The 20493-nt window shown below is 34.8% G+C and overlaps 3 protein-coding genes across 4 annotated transcripts; all 3 read right to left on the bottom strand.

Annotated features, from left to right (window-relative positions):
- Positions 1-1243: 1243 nt before the first annotated feature.
- LOC147383345 (CAAX prenyl protease 1 homolog) lies at positions 1244-2846 on the bottom strand. Its single transcript, XM_086427293.1, has 5 exons — positions 2701-2846; positions 1866-1982; positions 1680-1764; positions 1469-1564; positions 1244-1330 (listed from the first exon to the last, which is right to left on the bottom strand). The coding sequence occupies exons 1-5, from the start codon at positions 2844-2846 to the stop codon at positions 1244-1246; spliced, it is 531 nt and encodes a 176-aa protein (XP_086283419.1).
- A 1410-nt stretch (positions 2847-4256) lies between these two features.
- On the bottom strand, positions 4257-7375 carry LOC147383344 (small ribosomal subunit protein eS10z-like). Its single transcript, XM_086427000.1, has 5 exons — positions 7287-7375; positions 7150-7198; positions 6757-7036; positions 6134-6266; positions 4257-4622 (listed from the first exon to the last, which is right to left on the bottom strand). The coding sequence occupies exons 1-5, from the start codon at positions 7287-7289 to the stop codon at positions 4536-4538; spliced, it is 552 nt and encodes a 183-aa protein (XP_086283126.1). The 5' UTR covers positions 7290-7375; the 3' UTR covers positions 4257-4535.
- Positions 7376-9412: 2037 nt separating this feature from the next.
- On the bottom strand, positions 9413-19926 carry LOC147383343 (sucrose nonfermenting 4-like protein). Of its 2 annotated transcripts, none has more exons than XM_086426998.1 (14): positions 19775-19926; positions 18850-19432; positions 18365-18452; positions 16055-16237; positions 14878-14985; positions 14715-14774; positions 14089-14178; positions 13322-13456; positions 12523-12667; positions 12277-12450; positions 11613-11676; positions 11426-11495; positions 9867-9984; positions 9413-9753 (listed from the first exon to the last, which is right to left on the bottom strand). In XM_086426998.1, the coding sequence occupies exons 2-14, from the start codon at positions 18975-18977 to the stop codon at positions 9632-9634; spliced, it is 1485 nt and encodes a 494-aa protein (XP_086283124.1). In that variant the 5' UTR covers positions 18978-19432; positions 19775-19926; the 3' UTR covers positions 9413-9631. The 2 variants fall into 2 exon arrangements, with proteins under 2 accessions (XP_086283124.1, XP_086283125.1); XM_086426999.1 differs by having other exon boundaries at positions 19740-19889.
- Positions 19927-20493: the final 567 nt, after the last annotated feature.

Here is a 20493-nt window from a genome sequence, read left to right as displayed (position 1 = left end):
TAATCCCTCTTTTCTTTATATAGATTATATAAGGTTTTTTATACGATATCTTCAAATTTGGATTGAAGATTTAGGTTTTTTATCTGATATTTTCATCATAATTTACTTCAAGTATTTGGAACACATGTCAGCAGAACTACTTTACTATCCAAAAAGAAATCCTTGCTATAGTCCTATGTGTTTTAAAATTTCAAAGCGATATTTTAAATCAAATTTTTTTAATCAAAGTTGATTGCAAATCTACCAAGGATGTTCTTCAAAAAGATGTTAAAAACCTTACCTCCAAACAAATTTTTGCACAATGGTAAGCATTACTTTCTATATTTAATTTTAATATCAAATTTATAAGCAGTTCACAAAATTATTTAACCGGCTTTTTAACTCGAGAATTTCTACAGAAAAAATGAATTTTTGTTTCAAAACCACCGTCAAAGGCAAAGGCAAAGCTCAAATTCCATATAACCCGTCAAACCTCAATCCTTTTGAACTACTTTCAAAGTCCAATTATGTTGAAAAGTCTGCACAAATTATACTTACCTTAGACATGCCCATGTATGACTCCCTGTCAACACCTCAAATCCTTTCTTGCATTTTCCCTACAAATTGCCATTTTGTCCCAGAACAACATTATCTCTTTCACAAATTTTATGAACCATCCTATCTCAACCCCAAAGTGCAGTTATTTCTCATACCAAAAAAGATGGAGAAATTGCCTACTCAAAATTCAAATTATTTATCAATTTTAAAAAATGCATGTTTGTGGGGTTTATGCCTTACAACTCAAGGCTTTGGCTAATAAAATGCCTCACCTCATGATTCGCGTTTAAAAACACTGGTATGTACAATAAGTCAGCAAAGAATGTGAAGTAGTTGAAGTTTGGTGAAATGAATGACAAGATCACCATCTTCTTTCTTATGTATGTATGTGAATATGTATGTATCTATGCATATAAGTTCTTGAATCCACAAGGCAAAACAAGAGAAACAATTCTCTAATGAATTTGAAATTTGATTGATAATCATAATAAACATATCCCTTACAATAGTTTAAACAAACTTTGAAACTTATAATTTGACTATGCTTTATACTACCACCGTACTTTCCCAAAATAGTAAAATACAAAGAAACTTGCCCAAACATGTACATAACCCTAAAGTAACATAATCTTAGTTGAATTTAACTTCCCAAACCCCTAAAAATGTCTGAAAGCACTATTTTATCTACTAGAAATATATAAAGAAACTATGGAACAAGAATACACACTTTGTTGAAACCATGGCAGGCCTCAATCACAAAAGTTGAGTACAATGAGAATGGCAAGTCAATAATCTGCACAAAAAATCGCAAAAACAACGTTAGTAAAAACGAGCTTCGGTATATAAATGGGATATAGAGATGGATTCCAATGCAAATGCAAGGGAATTACATGCATAGAATGATGGAAAAAAAATGGAGTTTTATCCACACCTGCGACCAAATCATAGCTCTTGCTAAGTACGCAAGGGTGTGAATTATTTCATTATCTGTTTCAAGACCAATATACATCAGAAAGTCCCCTGATTTCTGCAGCCAAAAGGAGTAACTCAAATAAATATTGTAACCTATAAAATAATTAAAAAGAGAAAAAAAAAAAAAACATAAACAATGTTATTATGGCACAATATCCTAACTGGCTTACCTTCCAAAACCAAGGTAACACACCAAAGAGCAAAATTGTTGTGTTTGTCAGGACGATTATTGCTTCATGAACAAAGTGAAAATGGCTGGAAGATATTGACAATAAATAATGAAACTATAAACTAAATTAACAATCTCGATGAGGGAAATCAACGGAAAAGAAGAAGATGATGAGGTACAAATAAACCTTTTATCAAGGCTATAAGCTCGAGATCTCTCAAACTTTTCTCGACTAACCACTCCTTCTAAAGTCTTAGGAAGCTTTGGGTGTTTGAGAGCAACATGTTGCTGAAAATCAACATGCCTGCAACAAGAAGACTTTGATTACCAAAGGGCTTAGTCATGGGTTCAAGTCCAGCTTACCCATAAAATAAAAAAGACTTAGATTACCAAGAAAATCAAAAAGAGGGAAAAATAAAACATAAAAATACAGAATAATCACAAGGTTGTCAACCAAGATTGATTAAAGCATCTTCAAATTACATCATGAAAAAGAGTTTCAATTGAATGAAGCGAAAAAATGAAAAAGAATCCGAAAATCCCGTTTTCAATAGAATGAATCGAAGAAAATGAAAAAGAATCCAAAATTCCTAATTCAAAAACACAAATGACGGTTCTATTTTTCTTATTCCAAATGCAATAAAAGGAGGAATCTTGCCTCATTTCTTAATCCTCACCTAAAAGAATCACAAGGGTTTGATTACCAAGAAACTCAAACAGAGAAGAATTCAAAAGGGAACCAACCTGAAATGATTAAAACATCTTCAACTTACATCAAGAAAAATAATAAACAAACACAAAATGAGCGTTCCATTTTTTCGATTCTAAATGCAATAAAATGAGGAAACTTCCCTCATCTGCTAATCCCAGAACTAACATGACTTGTAATTTATTATTTCTTTTAAAACTGAAGTTTAACAAGAAATCAGACAACAGCACCAAAAACCAGCTAAAGAACTAAATATCAAGATCAAAGAAAACAGTATAAGAAACGAAAAACACTAAAAACAAGAATCACAAACATGGTTAGACCTTCAAGCAGAGTTGAAGAAGAATCAAGTAGCATTAAACACATAAAAGACAAGTGCCATAAGAGAATATGGTTGAAAGAAAGAGAGACTAAACGATCCTGCTTACACACTACAGCTTTCATGTACGGAAACGCCATTGGAGATGATTCAAAGGTGCAGAGAGGGAGAGAGAGAGAGAGAAAGAGAGGGAAGATTGGTTTGGACGTTTAGTTAGAAATTTGGAGGTTAAATATGTTCAAAAACTATCTTTTGGATCGAATCGGTAGCCGCCGAGGCCGGTTCACCCGATTCGACATTAATCGATAGATTCTCAAAGGATATTTTAGTAACAACCCCTGCAAAATATGCAAAATTAGCTTTATCTCCCCCTCCCCAACGAAATAGGGGAGAAAAAAAATCTTGTTTGTATTCTTTGCGGCAAATGAGTAGAAACTAATATATATATATATATATATTTATAGGAGGGGCTACTACTAATTTTATTTTCTTCATTATTTCCTATTTTCCCTAGGTTTTTGTGTTTGAGTATTTTCCATGTAGAGATTCTAAGTATTAGGTCAAAAGATGTCTTTTGGGATGAAATGAAAACGATGAGATTAGAATGAACACATTCATATTAGATTGAAAAATATAAAATTGACTTAAAATTAAACTTCAAAATAACAAAATTTAAGTTTAAATTGATGAGAATTTGATTTTAAATGATTACAATTCTCAAGGTTATCGTCTCTAGAACAATTAAATTAAACACGATTGAATTACTTTGATCGAAAAACATTTTCATAATTTCAACTCATAAAAATATTTTGACATTTTACCATCTATATTAAATGATTATTATTTTTGTTAACAGTTTAACCAAGTCAATGAAAGTCAAGAAACTACATCAATTAAATCCAAATGAATCTAGTCCAAAGTCCAAACTCAATCAAGTTGATCAATCGGGTTCTATTAAAAATTTAATTAACACATTTTGTTTAATCATTTAGAATTGTCTAACATTGTTTTCAATTAAAATAGGGATCCAATATCTATCCTAACCCTGGAGGTGATGGTTGGGTCGAGTTAGCAAATAAAACAGGCAATTGACATCCCTACTTAAGGTTACTAATGTACAATAGCAAAATCTCATTCTACATCAATTGAAACGAAACCATGGGTTTAAAAATTATCCAAAAATTGAGATGTCATTGAGTCATCTTGATGTAGTTCACATAAGACTCGTATGGTATTTTGAAAATATTGGGTGAGTTAATTAAAATCAAGAGTCAACCAAATCCTTAGTTTTTTTTTTAATAAAATAATTAATTTTTAATAATTTCAATATCATTAATTTGAATATTATAAAGAATTAACTTCTAATCCACTCTAATATTATTATTTTTTTAAATACCATTATTAGAATGGTGGACCTCGAGATGGGGAATTGAACTCAGGACACGCCCCTCCCGAGGATAGCGAGCTTCGGATCAAACTAAACTAAGCAAAACTGTTTCACTTAAAGAGTTATGCTTGTACTTTCAGCTTCATTTATTGAGTGGGCTTGGTGACAGAAATGAAGTAAATGTCTATTAATGTAACCCATGGTTTAATAAAATTACACTGATACTACTTCAAAGAGAACATAAGTCTTGGGTTTCTTTCTCAATCCACAACACCTGAAACAAATAAAATATTTCGAAACAAACTTGATATTGTCTGTTATGTTGAAAATAATAACCCATGGAACTAATCAAACTCAACAAAAACAAAGTTGTTCTGCTTGGATGATGACAAACTCCTAAAACTGGTAAAATTCGAAGAGCTGAAAAGACCAGCATGTTCTCTCAAGCAAGACTTGAGCTAGCTGGTCCTCCTGCACCATAACCACCACCACCACCACCTCGGCCAAAGCCAGGCCTTCCACCAGGACCCTGCATGTTCCAAAGTACAAAATGTGAATGACTATGAAAGAATCAACAAATCCATATTCGAATAAGAATGATGCATATACCATCTATGATGTTAAACTTTCCAAAGATGCTCTTAAATTATTTATCCACAATAGGGGACACCAAAGAAGACACGCTATACTATTTATTCTCAAGTTATATTTCTTAAAGTTCCATTCTTCAAAAGTAATTTGTTTTTACTCGAATTTTTCAAAATGCTATGATTTGCTAGTAGTGAATTTATCTATGATAAAAATAATATCATTAGAAAGCTCTCAATAGAATTATTCATAGTGATACACATTATACATTTTTAATTTGTTCAAGTTATTAGAAAAACATCATGTGATACCTTTATAAAATTGATTTTTTCCGACAACAATCATGATGTATCTAAAAGTAATATAGTTATTCTACATATTAAGTTTTCTATGACTTTTTTCTTAAAACAAGGCACGTGCTTTCATATACTTTTTACTATCTCGATCCACATCATTTTCAACCTTCATCTCACCCCTCTAAGGCCTTTGACTTGCTACCAAAGTGTTATTTCTTAGTGTGATGTTATTTATTTTGCTTTGTACATGACTAAACCATCTCAAACAATTTTCATTTATTCTGACTCCTATAGGGGTTATTCTTTATCTCGCTTCAAATATAATCAATATAGGTTTAATTTTTTCTAATTTAAAATGTTATCCATCTTGATCCCTATCCCTGCTATGAACATATTTCTTGGAAGCCCACCATTCACTTCAAACGGCATGGCTACCTTATTGTAATCTTGTAAAACTAACATAATAATTTGACTGATACTAATCAATCACATAATACTCTACTACTCCACCTGTACATATCAACAGATAATTTAACCTAAATGATGGAAGTGACCTCTTTAGAATTTTTCTTTACCATCATTTTTAACTAGTATCTCATCCCTAGGAGTTTTCTTCAGTTGAATTCCATAAATTATGTGTTGGTGATGCTGATGTTTATAGAAGTATTTGCACCAACTTCAGTACATATATTTGTTGAACTTTGGTGCATGAAAGTTTCATTGAGAAGATAATATAATTATTCAGATACAGACAGAGGTCATGTTATTAGGTATAGTACAAAAATAGGCCAGTTGACTTTATCAAGTCTATAACAATGACTGTCTTGAAGTATTCAATGTTGTCTGCACACCATCAAAATCACCCCCATTGTAAGGATAGGTCCTCCATAGAACATTGACACTAGAAAGAACTAACGTAGTTGACAATAATCATCATGACATGGAGCCCAATACACTCCCATGAATACTAATTTGAACTATGCTTCTTCAACAGAGCCCTAAATATCCCAACCAAAAATCAACCCAATGAACAATAGAAGAGAATTGAAGCATATATCAATATTCTAAGCACTATGCCTCAAAGCCCTAAAATGTAACTCTCATAAAAAATTGCAAAATTGTGACATCAAGTAACATTCAAAATATGTAAAATTACCCTAAAAGAAGGCTGGAATTCAGGTGGGGCTCCTCCCTTGTCGCCAAACTCACCCGGAGGCCCACGGGGACCTGCTCGGTATCCATCACGGTCACCAAACCTGGGTCGGTCTCCCTCAAACCGAGGAGGGCCACTGCAAAATCAAATATTTACAACCAATTTAACAGAAACCCAAAGCAACAAAAAGCAATTAAATCAACATAGGTTGCATTTTTTACATCAAATTGAATAGGGACTCTGAAATATTAAAATTTAACAGAAACCAAAACCAACAAAAAGCAATTAGATCAACATGGGTTGCATTTTTTTACATCAAATTGATGGGGGACTCTGAAATATTAAAATTTAGCAGAAACACAACTCATATCAACCAATTTAAAGAAAATCCAGTAACCTAAACCAACAGACAGCAATAAACCCAACACACTACAACCAATTTAAAGAAAATCCAAACCAACAAACAGCAATAAAATCAATATCAAATGATAAAGGTTTCATTTTTTTCATCAAATCCAGGAGGGCCTCTGAAACATCAAAATTTAACTGAAACCCAACATATATCAATCAATTTAAAGAAAACCCAGTAAACAATACAACATCAAATTATAGAAGTTGAATTTTACCGAGGTCGATCTCCTTGTGGGCCACCCATGGGCCTACCACCAGGCTTAACCGATTTCTTCAATGTCGCGGGGACGATCTCCGAGGGGAGATTGAGATAGGTCCTGAGGAATTCGATCCCATCGTTGGTGAGGTACCAGTAATAGTGCATCCAAGCGAAGGTCTCGCGAACATACTCCTTCGATTTGAAGCTCTGCATGAGCTTGATAACCTGTAGGTTTGGAACATCGATGTCTGGATGCTTCGCAAGATTATAGTCTTTCTTCGCAAAGCAAACACCCTCTGATCGGATTCAGTAAAAATTAAAAAAAAAAAAAAAATCAGATCGAATATCAAAATTTGAAATCGAAAAATTGAATTTTGAAACTAAAAATTATCGGGAGGAGTAGAGAAACCTTGAAAGAGGTATTTTGAAATCTCTCTACGGTTCTTCTCTGGGATGATCTGAAGTGGAAAAGATAACTAGGGTTTAGTAGAGAAGATTTAGAATAAAATTTGGAGTTCGAGAAGAAAAAATTAGGGTTTTACTTACCATGGTTGGCTGTGACGAGGAGCCCCTGATAAGCTTCTTTTGTTCTCTCTCCCACAGTTCAAGCAGGAAACTCCAATGCTCCAGAAAGCTTGTATTTATAGGATGTGTCTGGGCCTGGCGTGGGTATTGGGCTATGTGTTGGATAATTAGGCCCATCAAATTAATAGATTTGGATCGGTTTTGGATCAGATTGGCACCAAATTGACAGAGATCTGAATATCTGATAAGAAATTTATTAACCAGTACCTGAATCCGAACCCGTTCATCATTATATATCCGGATCCAATCGAATATGAGATGTATTATTCCGGATATGATCCAATTCCAGAATTGGATCCATTGGCACCGAATTGGTAGAGATCTGATAAAAAATTTATGAAAGCCGTACATGGATCTGATGCTGGATCATGCATGAGTACAGACTTGCATCAAATGCTAGTCAAGAAAATAATGAGGTTTGTAGTCAACTTTGCTTATTTAAGAGATATTTACGAAAACGTGACTAACTTTTGACGATTAGCAAAATATGAATGAAAATGATATCAGAGGTTCTAAAGTCACAATCTCGCCGGTATCAAATGACTATCTAACAAATAGGTTTAGTTACTTTTATCGTCACTATACAAATCAGCGAGTTTGTCACTTTAAATTTGCGATCTCGTCACTTGAAAGACCTGACGTTCAGGTTTTGGTAATTAAAATGAACAATTAGCCAGAATCGTAATTTCATCAAATTTGGTTCACCAAATTGATTAAAACATGTTCAATTAACAATATAAATTCTTTTTATATTTTAAAATTACATAGATGTTACCCAAAATGAGATTTAAAATCAATAGATAATTTTCTATACATACATCTTTTTTGAAAGAATTTCTTTAAAAAAACAAAAAACTAAACTAAATCTTCATAGAGAACAGTTGTACACGTATCTCGAGGAAATTGCATCCATGCCTCGACGCCAGTATAGTGTCAAACACAGTGTCATGAACAGTCACTTCAGCATTATCTATCTTACATAGAAGACTCCATTTTACTTCTCTTTTCAGATGGTAAAATGTGCTTATGTAAAATAAGAGGAACCAAAAAATATGAGTTGAAAAACGTATACAAGCAGAAGAATGAAATAAATAAATTAAATTAAATATAGATATTTATCAAAGAATCAATAAATATTTGTAATGATTTCAGATTTGAAACCCTGATACAAGTTCAAATAAACTTGTTGAGAATTTTCAAAAATGAAATGTGAGTCCCAAACTCTATAACTTTAACATTGTTGTAAAGATCATAATAGTAAAACTAGCTCAGATGCAACATCAGAGACAAGTAAAATTCCTATATATTTCTTTCTTCTATTTTTTTATTTTTTATTTTTTATTTCTTTTGTTAAGCAAGCAAGATTTGTATCATATCATGAAGAATTTACAGTAAGGGATTTCCCTTTAGTTTACAACCCGAATAATAGACAGTGAGAGTCTTCGATTGCAAGAGCAGTTGCATTTCCTTCTCAACGTACGTCGCAATTGGATCTCTTGAGTCTTAGAACTATGATTCGAAAACTTGGATATCTTTTGAAGATTTTGCTTTGCAGATTAGGCAGGTATTCTAGGCAACTTTCTTTCTCAATATTAAAATTAAACTTTTTAAATGAGTTAAGACTGGCAATTCATTCAACCAAACTTTGAAACCATTTTTCAAATTTCTTCTTTGTTGGGTAAACTGGACTTTGCCCATTTCAATATTTCACAACCTAATTCATCTTAATGTGATCCTTGGAGACCTGTGCAAGAAACCATGAAAATAAAGTCTGTTTAAGATTACAGACTTCAATTGTAAACGACTGTCATCCTCGATGACTTAAATCAAAAGTATCAAGGGCTTGGAGCCATGGTTTCAAAACTCGGTTTAACATCTCGTCTCGTCCATGAACGAGACCAAGTCGTCTCAGACGAGATTTTTCTTTTTTTTTTTTTTTTTTAAAAGCCTTAGAATTACAACAAACCATGTCTTTGGGACTACTTGCCAATTCATCTCGTTGGTGGACAATACCGAGACCCCTTTCTTTCTTTAGCCTTAGATCCCGAAAAAATAGAGTTGATAATTATTTGGGAAAAGAACGGATAAAAAGAAGGGGGGAAATAATGGAATCATCTCTAAACCCTTAATATACAGACCCCTTTCTTTCTTTAGCCTTAGATCCCCAAAAAAAGAGATCAGACTATGAAACATGAGGTCTATCAAATCAAAGATTCACAAAGAACAAATGAGATCATCTAACTACCATTAAAGCCAATGGGGCACGAAAAGGACTGAGGCCACCAAAATCCTGTAGGGTTCTCTCTTTAAATATATCCTTCAATAATGCTTCCAGCCACCCCAAGCAAGAAACTGAACACATCGGTCAATGAAACAATACCTTCTACACGCTTGCTTCCAGCCTCCACAATGACGAGCCGCCTCACCCCTGAAAACCCACGAGTGGTGCGAGAGGTTATCAAAAAGTAAAATATCCAGAAGCGAGCTCACTTGTATTAATTGACTAGTGAAAAGAGACGAGTGGGAAAGAAAAAATGGAACCTGGAATTGCCAAACGATCCATAACTTTGAGCAGTGGATCAGTGCGCAAACACATCTGACATCTCTGCCCACTTATAAAGCTATAAGAAGAATTTGCATCTTGGCTCAATAGCAATGCCTATAAGTTAACAAAGCAAAGGAAAAGATGCAGATTCAGGTATTAGAATTATGGACAATCAAGCATAACATACCTTCACAATCTGAGAGGCACTTCTATCAATATTAAGGATAGGTGCGCAATTAAGTTATCATTTATATTTTTTTTGTGGGTACGCTGGACTTGAACCCACGACCACAAAGTTGCATTGCATTTCATTAGTTATATGTTCACATGCAATTGTAGACAATTTTTTTCTTTCTTATTGCCTTATTGTCCAAGTTTTTCATAGATTCATAATGAAAGATTTCAACTGGAAGAAATGCTACCAATGTGCGGTGAACTTTTGTTATTTGTGCCAAGAAGTTGACAAGTCAGTGGATCATCTTCTTCTCCACCGTACAATTGCTTGAGATATTTGGGGCTATTTCTCAAGTCTTTTCAGGGTGATGGGCTGTTTCCTTGCTTCACTTCGTTTGCTGATTGTGTCGTGGATCCAGATGGGGTTCTCATTCATGGGCTCTAGGAGGAGGTTGTGGTCCTTCCTACCGTTTTTTGTTTGCTAGGGTATTTGGAGGGAGAGAAGTGGGCGAATTTTTGAAGAACGAGAACAAGAACAAGTGTTATGTGTCCAAGATATATTGATCTCTATTTTGGGGTTTCTATAATCATTTATTTTTTGGTGGTGGGGGGAGGGGGAGGGGGGGGGGGGCGGCGGTGTAAAATCTTCAAAGAGTTTATGGGTATATTTTTTGAGGATTTCCTTTGTAGATGGAACCAGGTTTGTGATATTCCCTTGGCTTAGGTCCTTTTTTGTGGTGGTGTGTCTTCTATTCCATCCCTGCTGGTCACCTCGACCAGCTTTTTAATGAATTATACTTATCCAAAAAAATAATGTTCTACATTTGCCTGCAATGTCCAATTTGATGATAATTTATCAAATTTACTATGGTTATGCATCCATGTATAACATCTCCAGATGTTTAGGGTGTTGACCTCCAATATTATACAACAAAATGGTTTGAATATTTAAGAAACTTATGAATGACAAGTGAAAGCATCATCCAATTGAGACTTACAGAACCCCTCATGAAGAACTTCGCACAGTAATAATTGCCTAAAGTAGACCCTTGATCATCTTTTTCTTTCCTCATGATATGTAACAAAATAATGAGGGAATTTTAACTGGTTTGAGAATTCCGGTAAATATAGAGTTACCAATAATAATCTAGGTATCAGTAACACCATTTCTTAGTAGCTCTGACATTGCCTGAGTATTTATATACAATTTCTCCTATGAATCTAGCTAGTGCTAGGCCATGACATAAGAAAAATATCAATATACTATCCCAAGAAAACTAAACCTTTTGGAACCTAGCTACATATCTCAACCTGTTTGTCAGATGAATCAATGGAGACATTGATCGAAAATTCGGTAAGAAAAACAAGTTGTAGCAATTACCTGATGAATACTAATTTCATCAAGGTGACTTTGCGCATAAACTCTGTCTTTAGCCAAAGCTGTGATATCACTGTTCAAGAGATAATGAACAAAATATTACCGACTACAGAAAATTGATTCTAGAATATAGTCACCTAAAATAAGTACAACTTATAAGAAAGCTTTAAGAAGAAAATGGGCTAATTACCTTCGGGAATACACATCCAGTAATGAGTCATTGTCATCGACAATTGGTATTGAACTAACTTGAGCTGCAAACGCAGAAAGTGCAATAGCATCAACAAAGAAGCGGTGTCAAAGAAGTTGTGCTGAAGAGCATTTACTTGTATCTCTAACAAACCATTCAAATTCTTTCCCCACATTCTCAATTAATACAAGAACTTCAGAAATGTAAAGAGAGTAGTTTTCGTATGCACCTCTCCAAGGTATAACTATATAACCACAATATTTGAACCAGAGAAAAAGATTAAAGTACTCCAATCTGTTTATAAGATCATGCTTGAACAAATTTTTGAAGTCAAATATTCTTTATGGAACATATCTCCACAAAGAGCCTAACCCCAGGCCTGAAGAACAAAAAAAAAAAAATCCCAATGATCTAAGTTCCCTGGTGAACTAAAAAGGTTGATTCTTATCAACTAATATTTCTCAAAGAAGATCTATTTTGTCAAACTGCACTACACAAGATAAATGACCCTAACAAAAGGTTGCAGAACTTGAAGCAACAAGCCAAGAGCCATATACAAGAGTGTATATTTGCAAGACATCAAAAGGACATCATATTTTTCAACTTTCAAGAACTTCAGAAGTTAATGCATGGAACCAGTAATCAATAGAAACTAGAAATCTACCTTGAAGTAACAAAGATAGTGCAGAACTAAGAGATGCATTTGGTCTCAACATTGCTAATGCCCGTCCATTTGATTCACCAATTTTTGGAACCCACGTGCCCAAAGGAATTGAAAAAATTGGTTGTTGAAGGATAGGCAAGGAGCTAGAAGAATGTCTAAAATGCCTGCAAATACCTGGAAATTTAACATCAATTGTTAGTAAGAGATAGTTAGATTAGTAAACCATGAAGATAAAAAAAAACATACATTTCAGTATTCCTGACAGGGAAGCAAGATGCAGTAGTTGCGGAAATGAACCATCCTGTGAGGAAGAATGGATAATTGGGACTGTTGCAACTTTGTTTTGCAAAATCTTTAAGGCGACATCTTTTAGAGAATCATATGGCCCAGCCTGTAAATAATAAACACTTAGGTCATTAGATAAGACTCCAATAATTATAATTTTGAAATATTACAATCATCATATTTTATTTTATTTTTGTAAATTTAAGTGTGAAGGCGGTGATCTCAGGCCTCTGGTACTACCATGCAACATACTTTACCACCTCACGAAGCTGGCATCTCTTACAATTTTTATTTTATTTTCGGGGGTGGCCGGGGGGTTAAATAAAACTGATTTTATTAAGGTGGCACCTTCTACAATCATCATTATCTACACCTTATCCCAATGAAATATTAAAACGAAGGCTTTTTTTTTTTTTTTGATAGGTAAAGATAATTTCATTAATAAAAAATGGAGGTTGAGAGGACCAACCGAAAAAAAGAAATACAAATCTACCAAAAGAGGAGCAAGCCGCCGAAAAAGAAAAATCGAGATTACCCCATATCTAAAGTACAGACCCTCTCCCATCTGTCTAAGAAATCTTTGAAGAAAATACCCATAAACTCTTTAAACCTTTTACACCAAAAAAATAACACGAAGACCTCCACTTCATACAATCAATCTTCCCAAAATTATCCACTAATTGATAATACTTTCCAATTAAGTTCAATGCTCCAGTTGCAAGCTAGAGAAGGTTGGAACTGCACCACAAGAACTACTTACATGGACTAGACGCCTCGGAAATGCTCTTCCATGCCCATTGGTTTGTCTGTCAAGATGCAATTTTCCCTCTTTCCAGGCAGATATAGTATGGGTCTCAAGCTCTTCCTCCGTCAGATTTGAACCATGATTCCCAAGCTGCAATTCAAAGGGTAAGAGAGCATTCCAATATAGTAACCTCCCTTTCATTCATCTAGGCTTGTAAGCTACTAGATGAAGCTCATAACAAGAAGCTCATAACAAGATACAGTAAAGAGGTCATGCAACAAATAAAAATTCCTAATATAACAAACAAAACTTGAACAGATGATGCGCAATGACTTTCCAGTGACCCCATAGCCGCCACCTCGAATTCCACCTCCTTTTGTATAATTTTTTTAACTCGGTTCCAAGAAAACATGATGAAAATGGATCTTTAAATTAAAAAAATTATTGTGAGAAATGAAAAGCTTTTATGTGAGTGAAGACTTGCACATACAGACATAAACCATATAGACAATCTCCTCTAAGGTCAGAATTCACCCACAACAAAGAAGGATAAAGATCTCTCCTACGTTTGGAACATGGTCATGTTCTTGTCATAGGAATATTAAGTAAATAGTAAGACTTGGTGATAATTTGAACAATGAAGTCCATGAAAGACCCTAATGTATAAGAGAATCATAAGTTGATAAATAAATGTAGCGATGGCAGGAACATACTTTTTCCTCTTAATTGGTAATAGTAAATGCTTGCATTTGAAAGAAGCACTGATGAGAAATAAAGCAAACCTCTCTCAAAATTAATATGAAGTCTGACGCGCTAAGGACTCCAACGAATCGCCCCTTGCAGAAGTCCCATAGAGGAGCCACAGGAATTCCCTGGAAAGAGCTTCATTCAGAAAAGTTGCATATCCAACACTACTTCCCAGCAACAGGTAGTAAATGCTCGAGAGAACTTAGAAAAAGCAAAAAATGGCCAATTAGACTTCAAGCTTAGATGAACTTTCACCAATAAGTTTTCACTATAACTCACATATTCAGCACTTAAAGAAACCTTTTGTGTACGTATAAGGAATTGTGAAAACCCGGAAGGCCCACAACAAGGTGAAGGTCTTACTCATTTATACACCAAACTTTTTTATCTTCCCACGAATGGAACCTTCATATTGCATTTTGTCTTGATTCTCTTCCAAATATCGACTATGAGGTAATCAATGGATCATGAGAAGTTTTCACTATGAGTTGCCAAAATGAACAAATGTTGGAGTTACCATTGTTTCAGTGCTTAATTAAGAAACAAGGAGTTAGCACGGAGAATCATACAAGGGAATAGCAGCAAGTAATAATCTAAGATATGTGAATGGTACCTGAGAACTAGGTAATCTATACTAACCACCGAAGAATTAAAGAAATACCTGCTCATAAAGAATATGAAATGCTTGCTTCACGGGTAAATTAACATCCAAAGCAAGGACCTGCAATTAACAGAACCAGACATAGGTCCACTTCTATTTGCAGTGACCAGATTCAAAAGAAAATAGAATTTGTGCTCGTAAAAGAAGGGTGAAGCATCCTGACCTTGCCTGACTCAGGAAGCAATTCGTAAGCTGTATGTGTAGACAAAAATACAGAAATACGGCCGCGAGAGACCTCTAGATCAGCCTCTGAAATCCTTGGCACAGCCTCCTGCAGGGTACCATCTGACAATGTGACCTGTATTTTTTATTGCTCATGTAGGAAAAAAAAAACTCTAGTAGATGAAATCTACAATGAAGTTGCAAAAGAACACACCATGTTATACTGCGTACCTACTATCTCTTTTAACGTACACTAAAATCTATTTCTTTGCATTTTAAATCCTGCCTGAAAAAGAGAATAGATGCTGAAGTATGAATATGAATTTGCGTAAAACAATATGGACTTCAGATGGCTCATCTCGAATTTTGAACCTCAAAATTTGTATGCTCCTGGTGGTTTATACGTGGGGAAAATTATAAAATAATTAAAAAGTCTACAAGAATCTTTGACATGTGAGACCAATCAAACCAAACCACAGTAGCAACATATGGCATACACCTGAACATGTCGTGGCACACATCGAGCCAGGCGCCGTTTGTATCACCCATAGTTCTATTAATTGTACATTCAAAGGTGTTCGAGGTTTAAGCCTTGAGGCAAAGCGTTGGAGGTTTATGCCTTGAGGATTGCCTCAAGTCTTTTAAGGAAAGGCATGTGTCCAACAAATTTAATAAGAATATGATACTTTAAAGCTATAGGTCGAAATCCAAATTCTAAGAATCCTTCTTCAGCCAAAAGATAGCAAGTTAACTTTTTTGTACTCTCATTTTCATTTCTATACTTTTCAGGTGTGATATTTCAGGTGTGATAAGAAAAATTGGTTTCACCACCAAAGAGTAAAAGTTATATCTAAATTAAACCAACCCCCTTAGTGTAAAATGTTTACAGAATCCAAAACAGTAAGACTCGGTTCTCTTGTACAAAATTCCAAAAACTAGTATGTAAGCCTATATAGCATGAATGTCAGTGATGAATGTGTATCTAAAAGATGGGAATTATAAGCCCAAATTCCCCTAGGCACGAAGAAGTAAAAGGATCCTGCAAGCAGAAAAGGCACCAATACACCTAGAAGGCAATAATCTAAAGCACAAAACGAACAGAATGAGAAAGGGAAGGTCAAAGTTGTACCTATATTGACAAAAACCACCACCTATGGAACTGAAAAAGATAGACTTACCACACGCTGAAAAGAATAACTGTCCACATCCATGTTCGATCTGCAGCCAGGTGTCGGACTAAAGATTGCGGGAATTGCATCAGGTTCCCTAGCTACCAGGAGAGTATTCACTATCCCATAGTTTCCAGTGACAAATGGCTGACCCTGATCGTGCCGCCATTCTCCATCAACCAAAAACTTGTACTGCATGTAAACCAAAACAACACAAACAAATCAAAAACTTCCAGATTTAGAGAACCATGTGTACATGACATTTATATGGAATTTTAAATAATTGGCAGTTTCTCAAGGAATTCCAGGCAGTTCCATGGCATATCCCACCTTATCCCAATAATTTTGGACATTATTTTAATGAACATTATGCTTATTAGTTAGAAAAATCAAATTATGTAATCTTATATATATATATATATATATATATATATATGTCTCGGGAAATAGTTAAAAAAATATTCTTGCAATATCAAAAGGTAAATACTGTCTTTCATAATGGATAGAAGAAATTTAGCATATCAGTAAAGATTTCTCGATTAAATTTACGGCAATTTAAGAGGACTTCATTAAATCCTTTTTTTTTAAGGGAAGGTAATCAGGGGTTTAAGTGGACCCCCAACCGACTATATTAAAAAGAGAAAAAACATTACAGTTTTACAGAGGTTTTGCCCATGGCATCCTCCCTAATGATGCAACTTAATTCCCTTGAGAATTTGTGGGGTAGTACCTATTAAGGTCCATGGGCCTAACTCAACCTCAAAACTTAAGTTTCATTCCTCTTCAAATTAGGTTTTTTCTTCAAAATCGCCACTTACCTCTTTCAATTAGGTTAATATAGCATTTCAAAGAATACATAAAAATTTTGGAAAAACAAAAGGTCAACGCGTTTTCCCAAAATCTTCCCCATTGACTAAAAAATACTTATATTTCCAAGTCCTCCCTTTGCGAATTGTGAGTTGTGACCAATACATATTGAACTAATTTCCCCAAATTTTCCATTACTAGCCTAAATCTGGTGAAGAATCAAAATATCACCTTAACACATAGCTTCATCTCATGTTCCTTGCTTTTGACAAGACATATTCCTCTGGGTTAGTTGATAAATTTGGTGCATTCTAGAAGCCGAGATGATTGTTTCGGGTCTATGAAAAAAATTTCACTCTTCCAATTATGGTGCCACAAAGTTACACTAAAAGAAAAAGGAAATGCAGCCCTTCGAATCCATCATCATCCTTTTCCCATATATTGGGGTTGGAAACACGAATCCTATATTGTTTCAACCATATATATTATCCTTTGGTCAAAATATGTTCAGCCAGTTTCCCTATATATTCTCCTCTAGACCCAAAATATAGTGAAGAATACATCCATTATCCTAATCCATAACCTCACATTTTGTGCCTATTATTAGACAACATATCCGCTTAATCATTTTTTTTTCTTTTTTCTTGATAAGTGTAGAAGAATTAAATTTTTTGATGAATTCTTTGATGATTATTACACGAACTTAATAGAGTATTTATAGGTTACATCAACCGAGATATAAAAGGTAGGTCTAATATAAAGATCCTAATTATCACTCCTGATATTTAAATTTAGATATCTAAACTATCAATACTTCCTAATGTGGAGAATCCTAAAAGATATACCAAATATATCATTTTCCATCACAACCTACCATTTGGGTTGAGATATATTGATAAATGATACAATGTATCTCATACATTATAATATGATACATCCTATTCTCTAATACTCTCCCGCAATTGCATGATCCTTAGAAGAAGAAACGTGTAATTGGTTTAATTAATAGCTGTTATCAAATCTTGATCTCATGAAAAAGTTGATGGGTAGTTGCAAACAACCGATCATGTTTGATGGTGGTCACCGCCTTTCTATGAAGTCCACCACCATCGCATCCCACTCGTTCTTGAGTCTGTTGAAGTTGACAGTTCACTTGATCAGGTCCGTGATCTCTCCCAAAAGTATCATATTAGGATTGTGTGGGCAAGCTACAGCTCATTCAATTGACCAATATATGGTTATTTCAACTTTCTCAGTTTTAAAAAGAATCACATTACATTCAGCTCAAGGTGATTATAAAGAAACTACCAAATTATAACATGAATGAAGTATCTCAGAGGATCCACATATGTTATCGGAATTGCCAAAGAAGATGGATTCTATAATAATTACAAGCAAATGAGGTCCACCCAAGGATGAAAAGAGATTCTTAAACCACTTGCGTTTAAGTGAGAGCATCTCAAAGTATTAAATAGAACTGAAACACTACTAGAAGAAGTCACGACTATTGACCTGATAATACCCTGGTGTTAAGCTGCAAATAGCCTGAAACACAGTGTGACAACCCTCCACCGGGGACATCGGCAAATGCTCGGACCACCTAAGAGAAATATACTGCAATTAATACCGCCATGACATATCCATTAAGGATGAGAAAATAATGCCTACAACTAACCTTGCATACAGAGTAACCAACAATAAACATAACTAAAGCAAGAGACAAAAATTTCAAAGTCCGAAACAAGGAAAACTCCCAATTACACAGACCGACTTTGAAGCGGGCAGCCCGCTTCAAAATTTTGAAGGAACCCTCTTCACACTATGACACTTGGCTTTTCGTATTTAACTCACATCCCTACTTTTTCATCAATATTTGGGATACCTCCTTGAAGACGCCACGGTGTAATAGTGAGAAGTGAAGAAGGTTCTTTCAAAATTTTGAAGTGGGCTGCCTGTTTAAAAGTTTTTTCCCCATCATACTGTCATTCAAGTCTCACCTCAAGAAAGAACCAGTGAGAAATACTCTTCTTCCCCCATAAGGCCACACAAACCGTGTCGGAACCAACACCTGTCCTGCAGCTGCATTTGTTTCTTGCATAGAATCCGGACCCCAAGAGGAGAACATTTTCTCCGATCTTATAAAAATTGCACAAAAAACAACCTCCAGAGAAGATAATGTACAAACCCTTGCGCTTAATGGAAACAATCAAACTTCAAACACTTCATCGAAATGATGAAAAAAATAGCACTTTTCACGACAAAACCTCCAAACCCATCGATAGAAACGGAAAATTTAGGTTCCTCCAAGTGGGATCCTTCATACAACTGGAGAGGACCCCTCAGAAATTAACCATTCCCAACTAGAGAATCCAATTCACTCTCCACATAAGCTTAGAAACCGGAATTCAAAGATGAAATCTTCAACACCAGAGAACGAATACCACTCCCTTCAAACACTCGATAATTTACCAACTCTATCAGTTCAAACAAACGCCAAATCAAAAATCCGTTTATACAAACTCTCCTTTCCTCGACAATTCAATTCAGACATTCATCTCTAGCCCTTGAAATCGAAAATACCTACACATCCACTCACAATGCATGAACCACAAATCAAAAAGCTAAAAATAAATAACATATATAAAAATAAAAATACTGTTAAGCGACACTTTAAAAGAAAAAAAAAAAAAAAAACCATCTCTGATCTAAACCGAAACCACTCCAATACAATCTCATCCAATCTCCCAATCACAACACACCCGCCCCCCAAAAAAAATTTGAGCTATAAAAACATTAGAAAAAACAAATAATTGATAAATTTTCAAGAACAACAAAATAATTAACAAACATGCACGCACATATAGAAATTACATCAACTAACACTAACCCTAGAAATGATAGAGAGGAAGAGAGAGATCTCACTGAATATTCGACAATGTTGGATCTCGAAGAAGCTCGACTGAGTGAAAAAATAACGAGAGAAGAAAATAGGGAAGAAAGCCGGAGAGAACGAGGTGAAATAATAGGGCTTGGGGGACGGGCAACGGGCAGTGTGGGAAAATGGCTGAGTGGGGTCCACAGTAATCAGATCCAACGGTGGACGTACTATTTAAAAGTGCGCCACATTGTGGGGACCTTTTGTATCTCTTGGCCCGATACTTTAGCTTCGTTGTGACCGAGATTCCCGGGCAGGCTCCGCTAAAACGGGAAAGGATATGAGAGGTATAATGCTGAAGTGACTAAAGCTGGAAGATAGTATCTCGATGAAAGGAATCTATGGTTCCTATCACTTTCACGTCCTGAAGTGCGATATGAAGTTGTAGCTTAAGTAATTCCAGCACAACTCTTTTCGGAGTACACGAGATGGAATATTTTATTTTACCTTTATCGCCCCTTTATTATTGGGGAAATTACAGTGACTGCCATTACTCATCTTTGTCTTTTTCTTTTGAAAAAATTACTTGAAGGAACCTGCGGAGGGTTTTATTTCTAAATATCCCCTAAGTTTTGCCTAATAGCTTAATAGGACATTTAGGCGGTGTTTGTTTGCGCTATTTTTTAGCGCTTATTACTGAAAAAAATTAAATTCAGCACTTTTGTCAAAATAGCACGTTTGTTTACTCTATATTTTTAGCGCTTAT

Source organism: Akebia trifoliata, chromosome 16, assembly GCF_017979445.1.
Source record: "Akebia trifoliata isolate Shusen 1 chromosome 16, ASM1797944v1, whole genome shotgun sequence".
Lineage (NCBI taxonomy): Eukaryota > Viridiplantae > Streptophyta > Magnoliopsida > Ranunculales > Lardizabalaceae > Akebia > Akebia trifoliata.
Note: the sequence above shows the minus strand (reverse complement) of the source record. Positions and strands in the feature narration are given on the sequence as shown.

Excerpts from the sequence above, each read along its gene's own strand:
- LOC147383343 (XM_086426998.1), bottom strand. The coding sequence starts at position 18,977 with ATGTTCTCCTCTTGGGGTCCGGATTCTATGCAAGAAACAAATGCAGCT. Across the intron at positions 13,457-14,088 it reads TCATATTAATTTTGAGAGAG|CTTGGGAATCATGGTTCAAA; the intron begins GTTTGCTTTATT and ends TTTGAATTGCAG. Across the intron at positions 12,668-13,321 it reads TTCCGAGGCGTCTAGTCCAT|GCTGGGCCATATGATTCTCT; the intron begins GTAAGTAGTTCT and ends TATTATTTACAG.
- LOC147383345 (XM_086427293.1), bottom strand. The coding sequence starts at position 2,846 with ATGGCGTTTCCGTACATGAAAGCTGTAGTGTGTAAGCAGGATCGTTTA. Across the intron at positions 1,565-1,679 it reads TGTTACCTTGGTTTTGGAAG|AAATCAGGGGACTTTCTGAT; the intron begins GTAAGCCAGTTA and ends TTTTGGCTGCAG. Across the intron at positions 1,331-1,468 it reads GAGCTATGATTTGGTCGCAG|ATTATTGACTTGCCATTCTC; the intron begins GTGTGGATAAAA and ends TTTTTTGTGCAG.
- LOC147383344 (XM_086427000.1), bottom strand. Across the intron at positions 7,037-7,149 it reads TTCAAAATACCTCTTTCAAG|AGGGTGTTTGCTTTGCGAAG; the intron begins GTTTCTCTACTC and ends GAATCCGATCAG. Across the intron at positions 4,623-6,133 it reads AATTCCAGCCTTCTTTTAGG|GGTCCTGGTGGAAGGCCTGG; the intron begins GTAATTTTACAT and ends TGGAACATGCAG.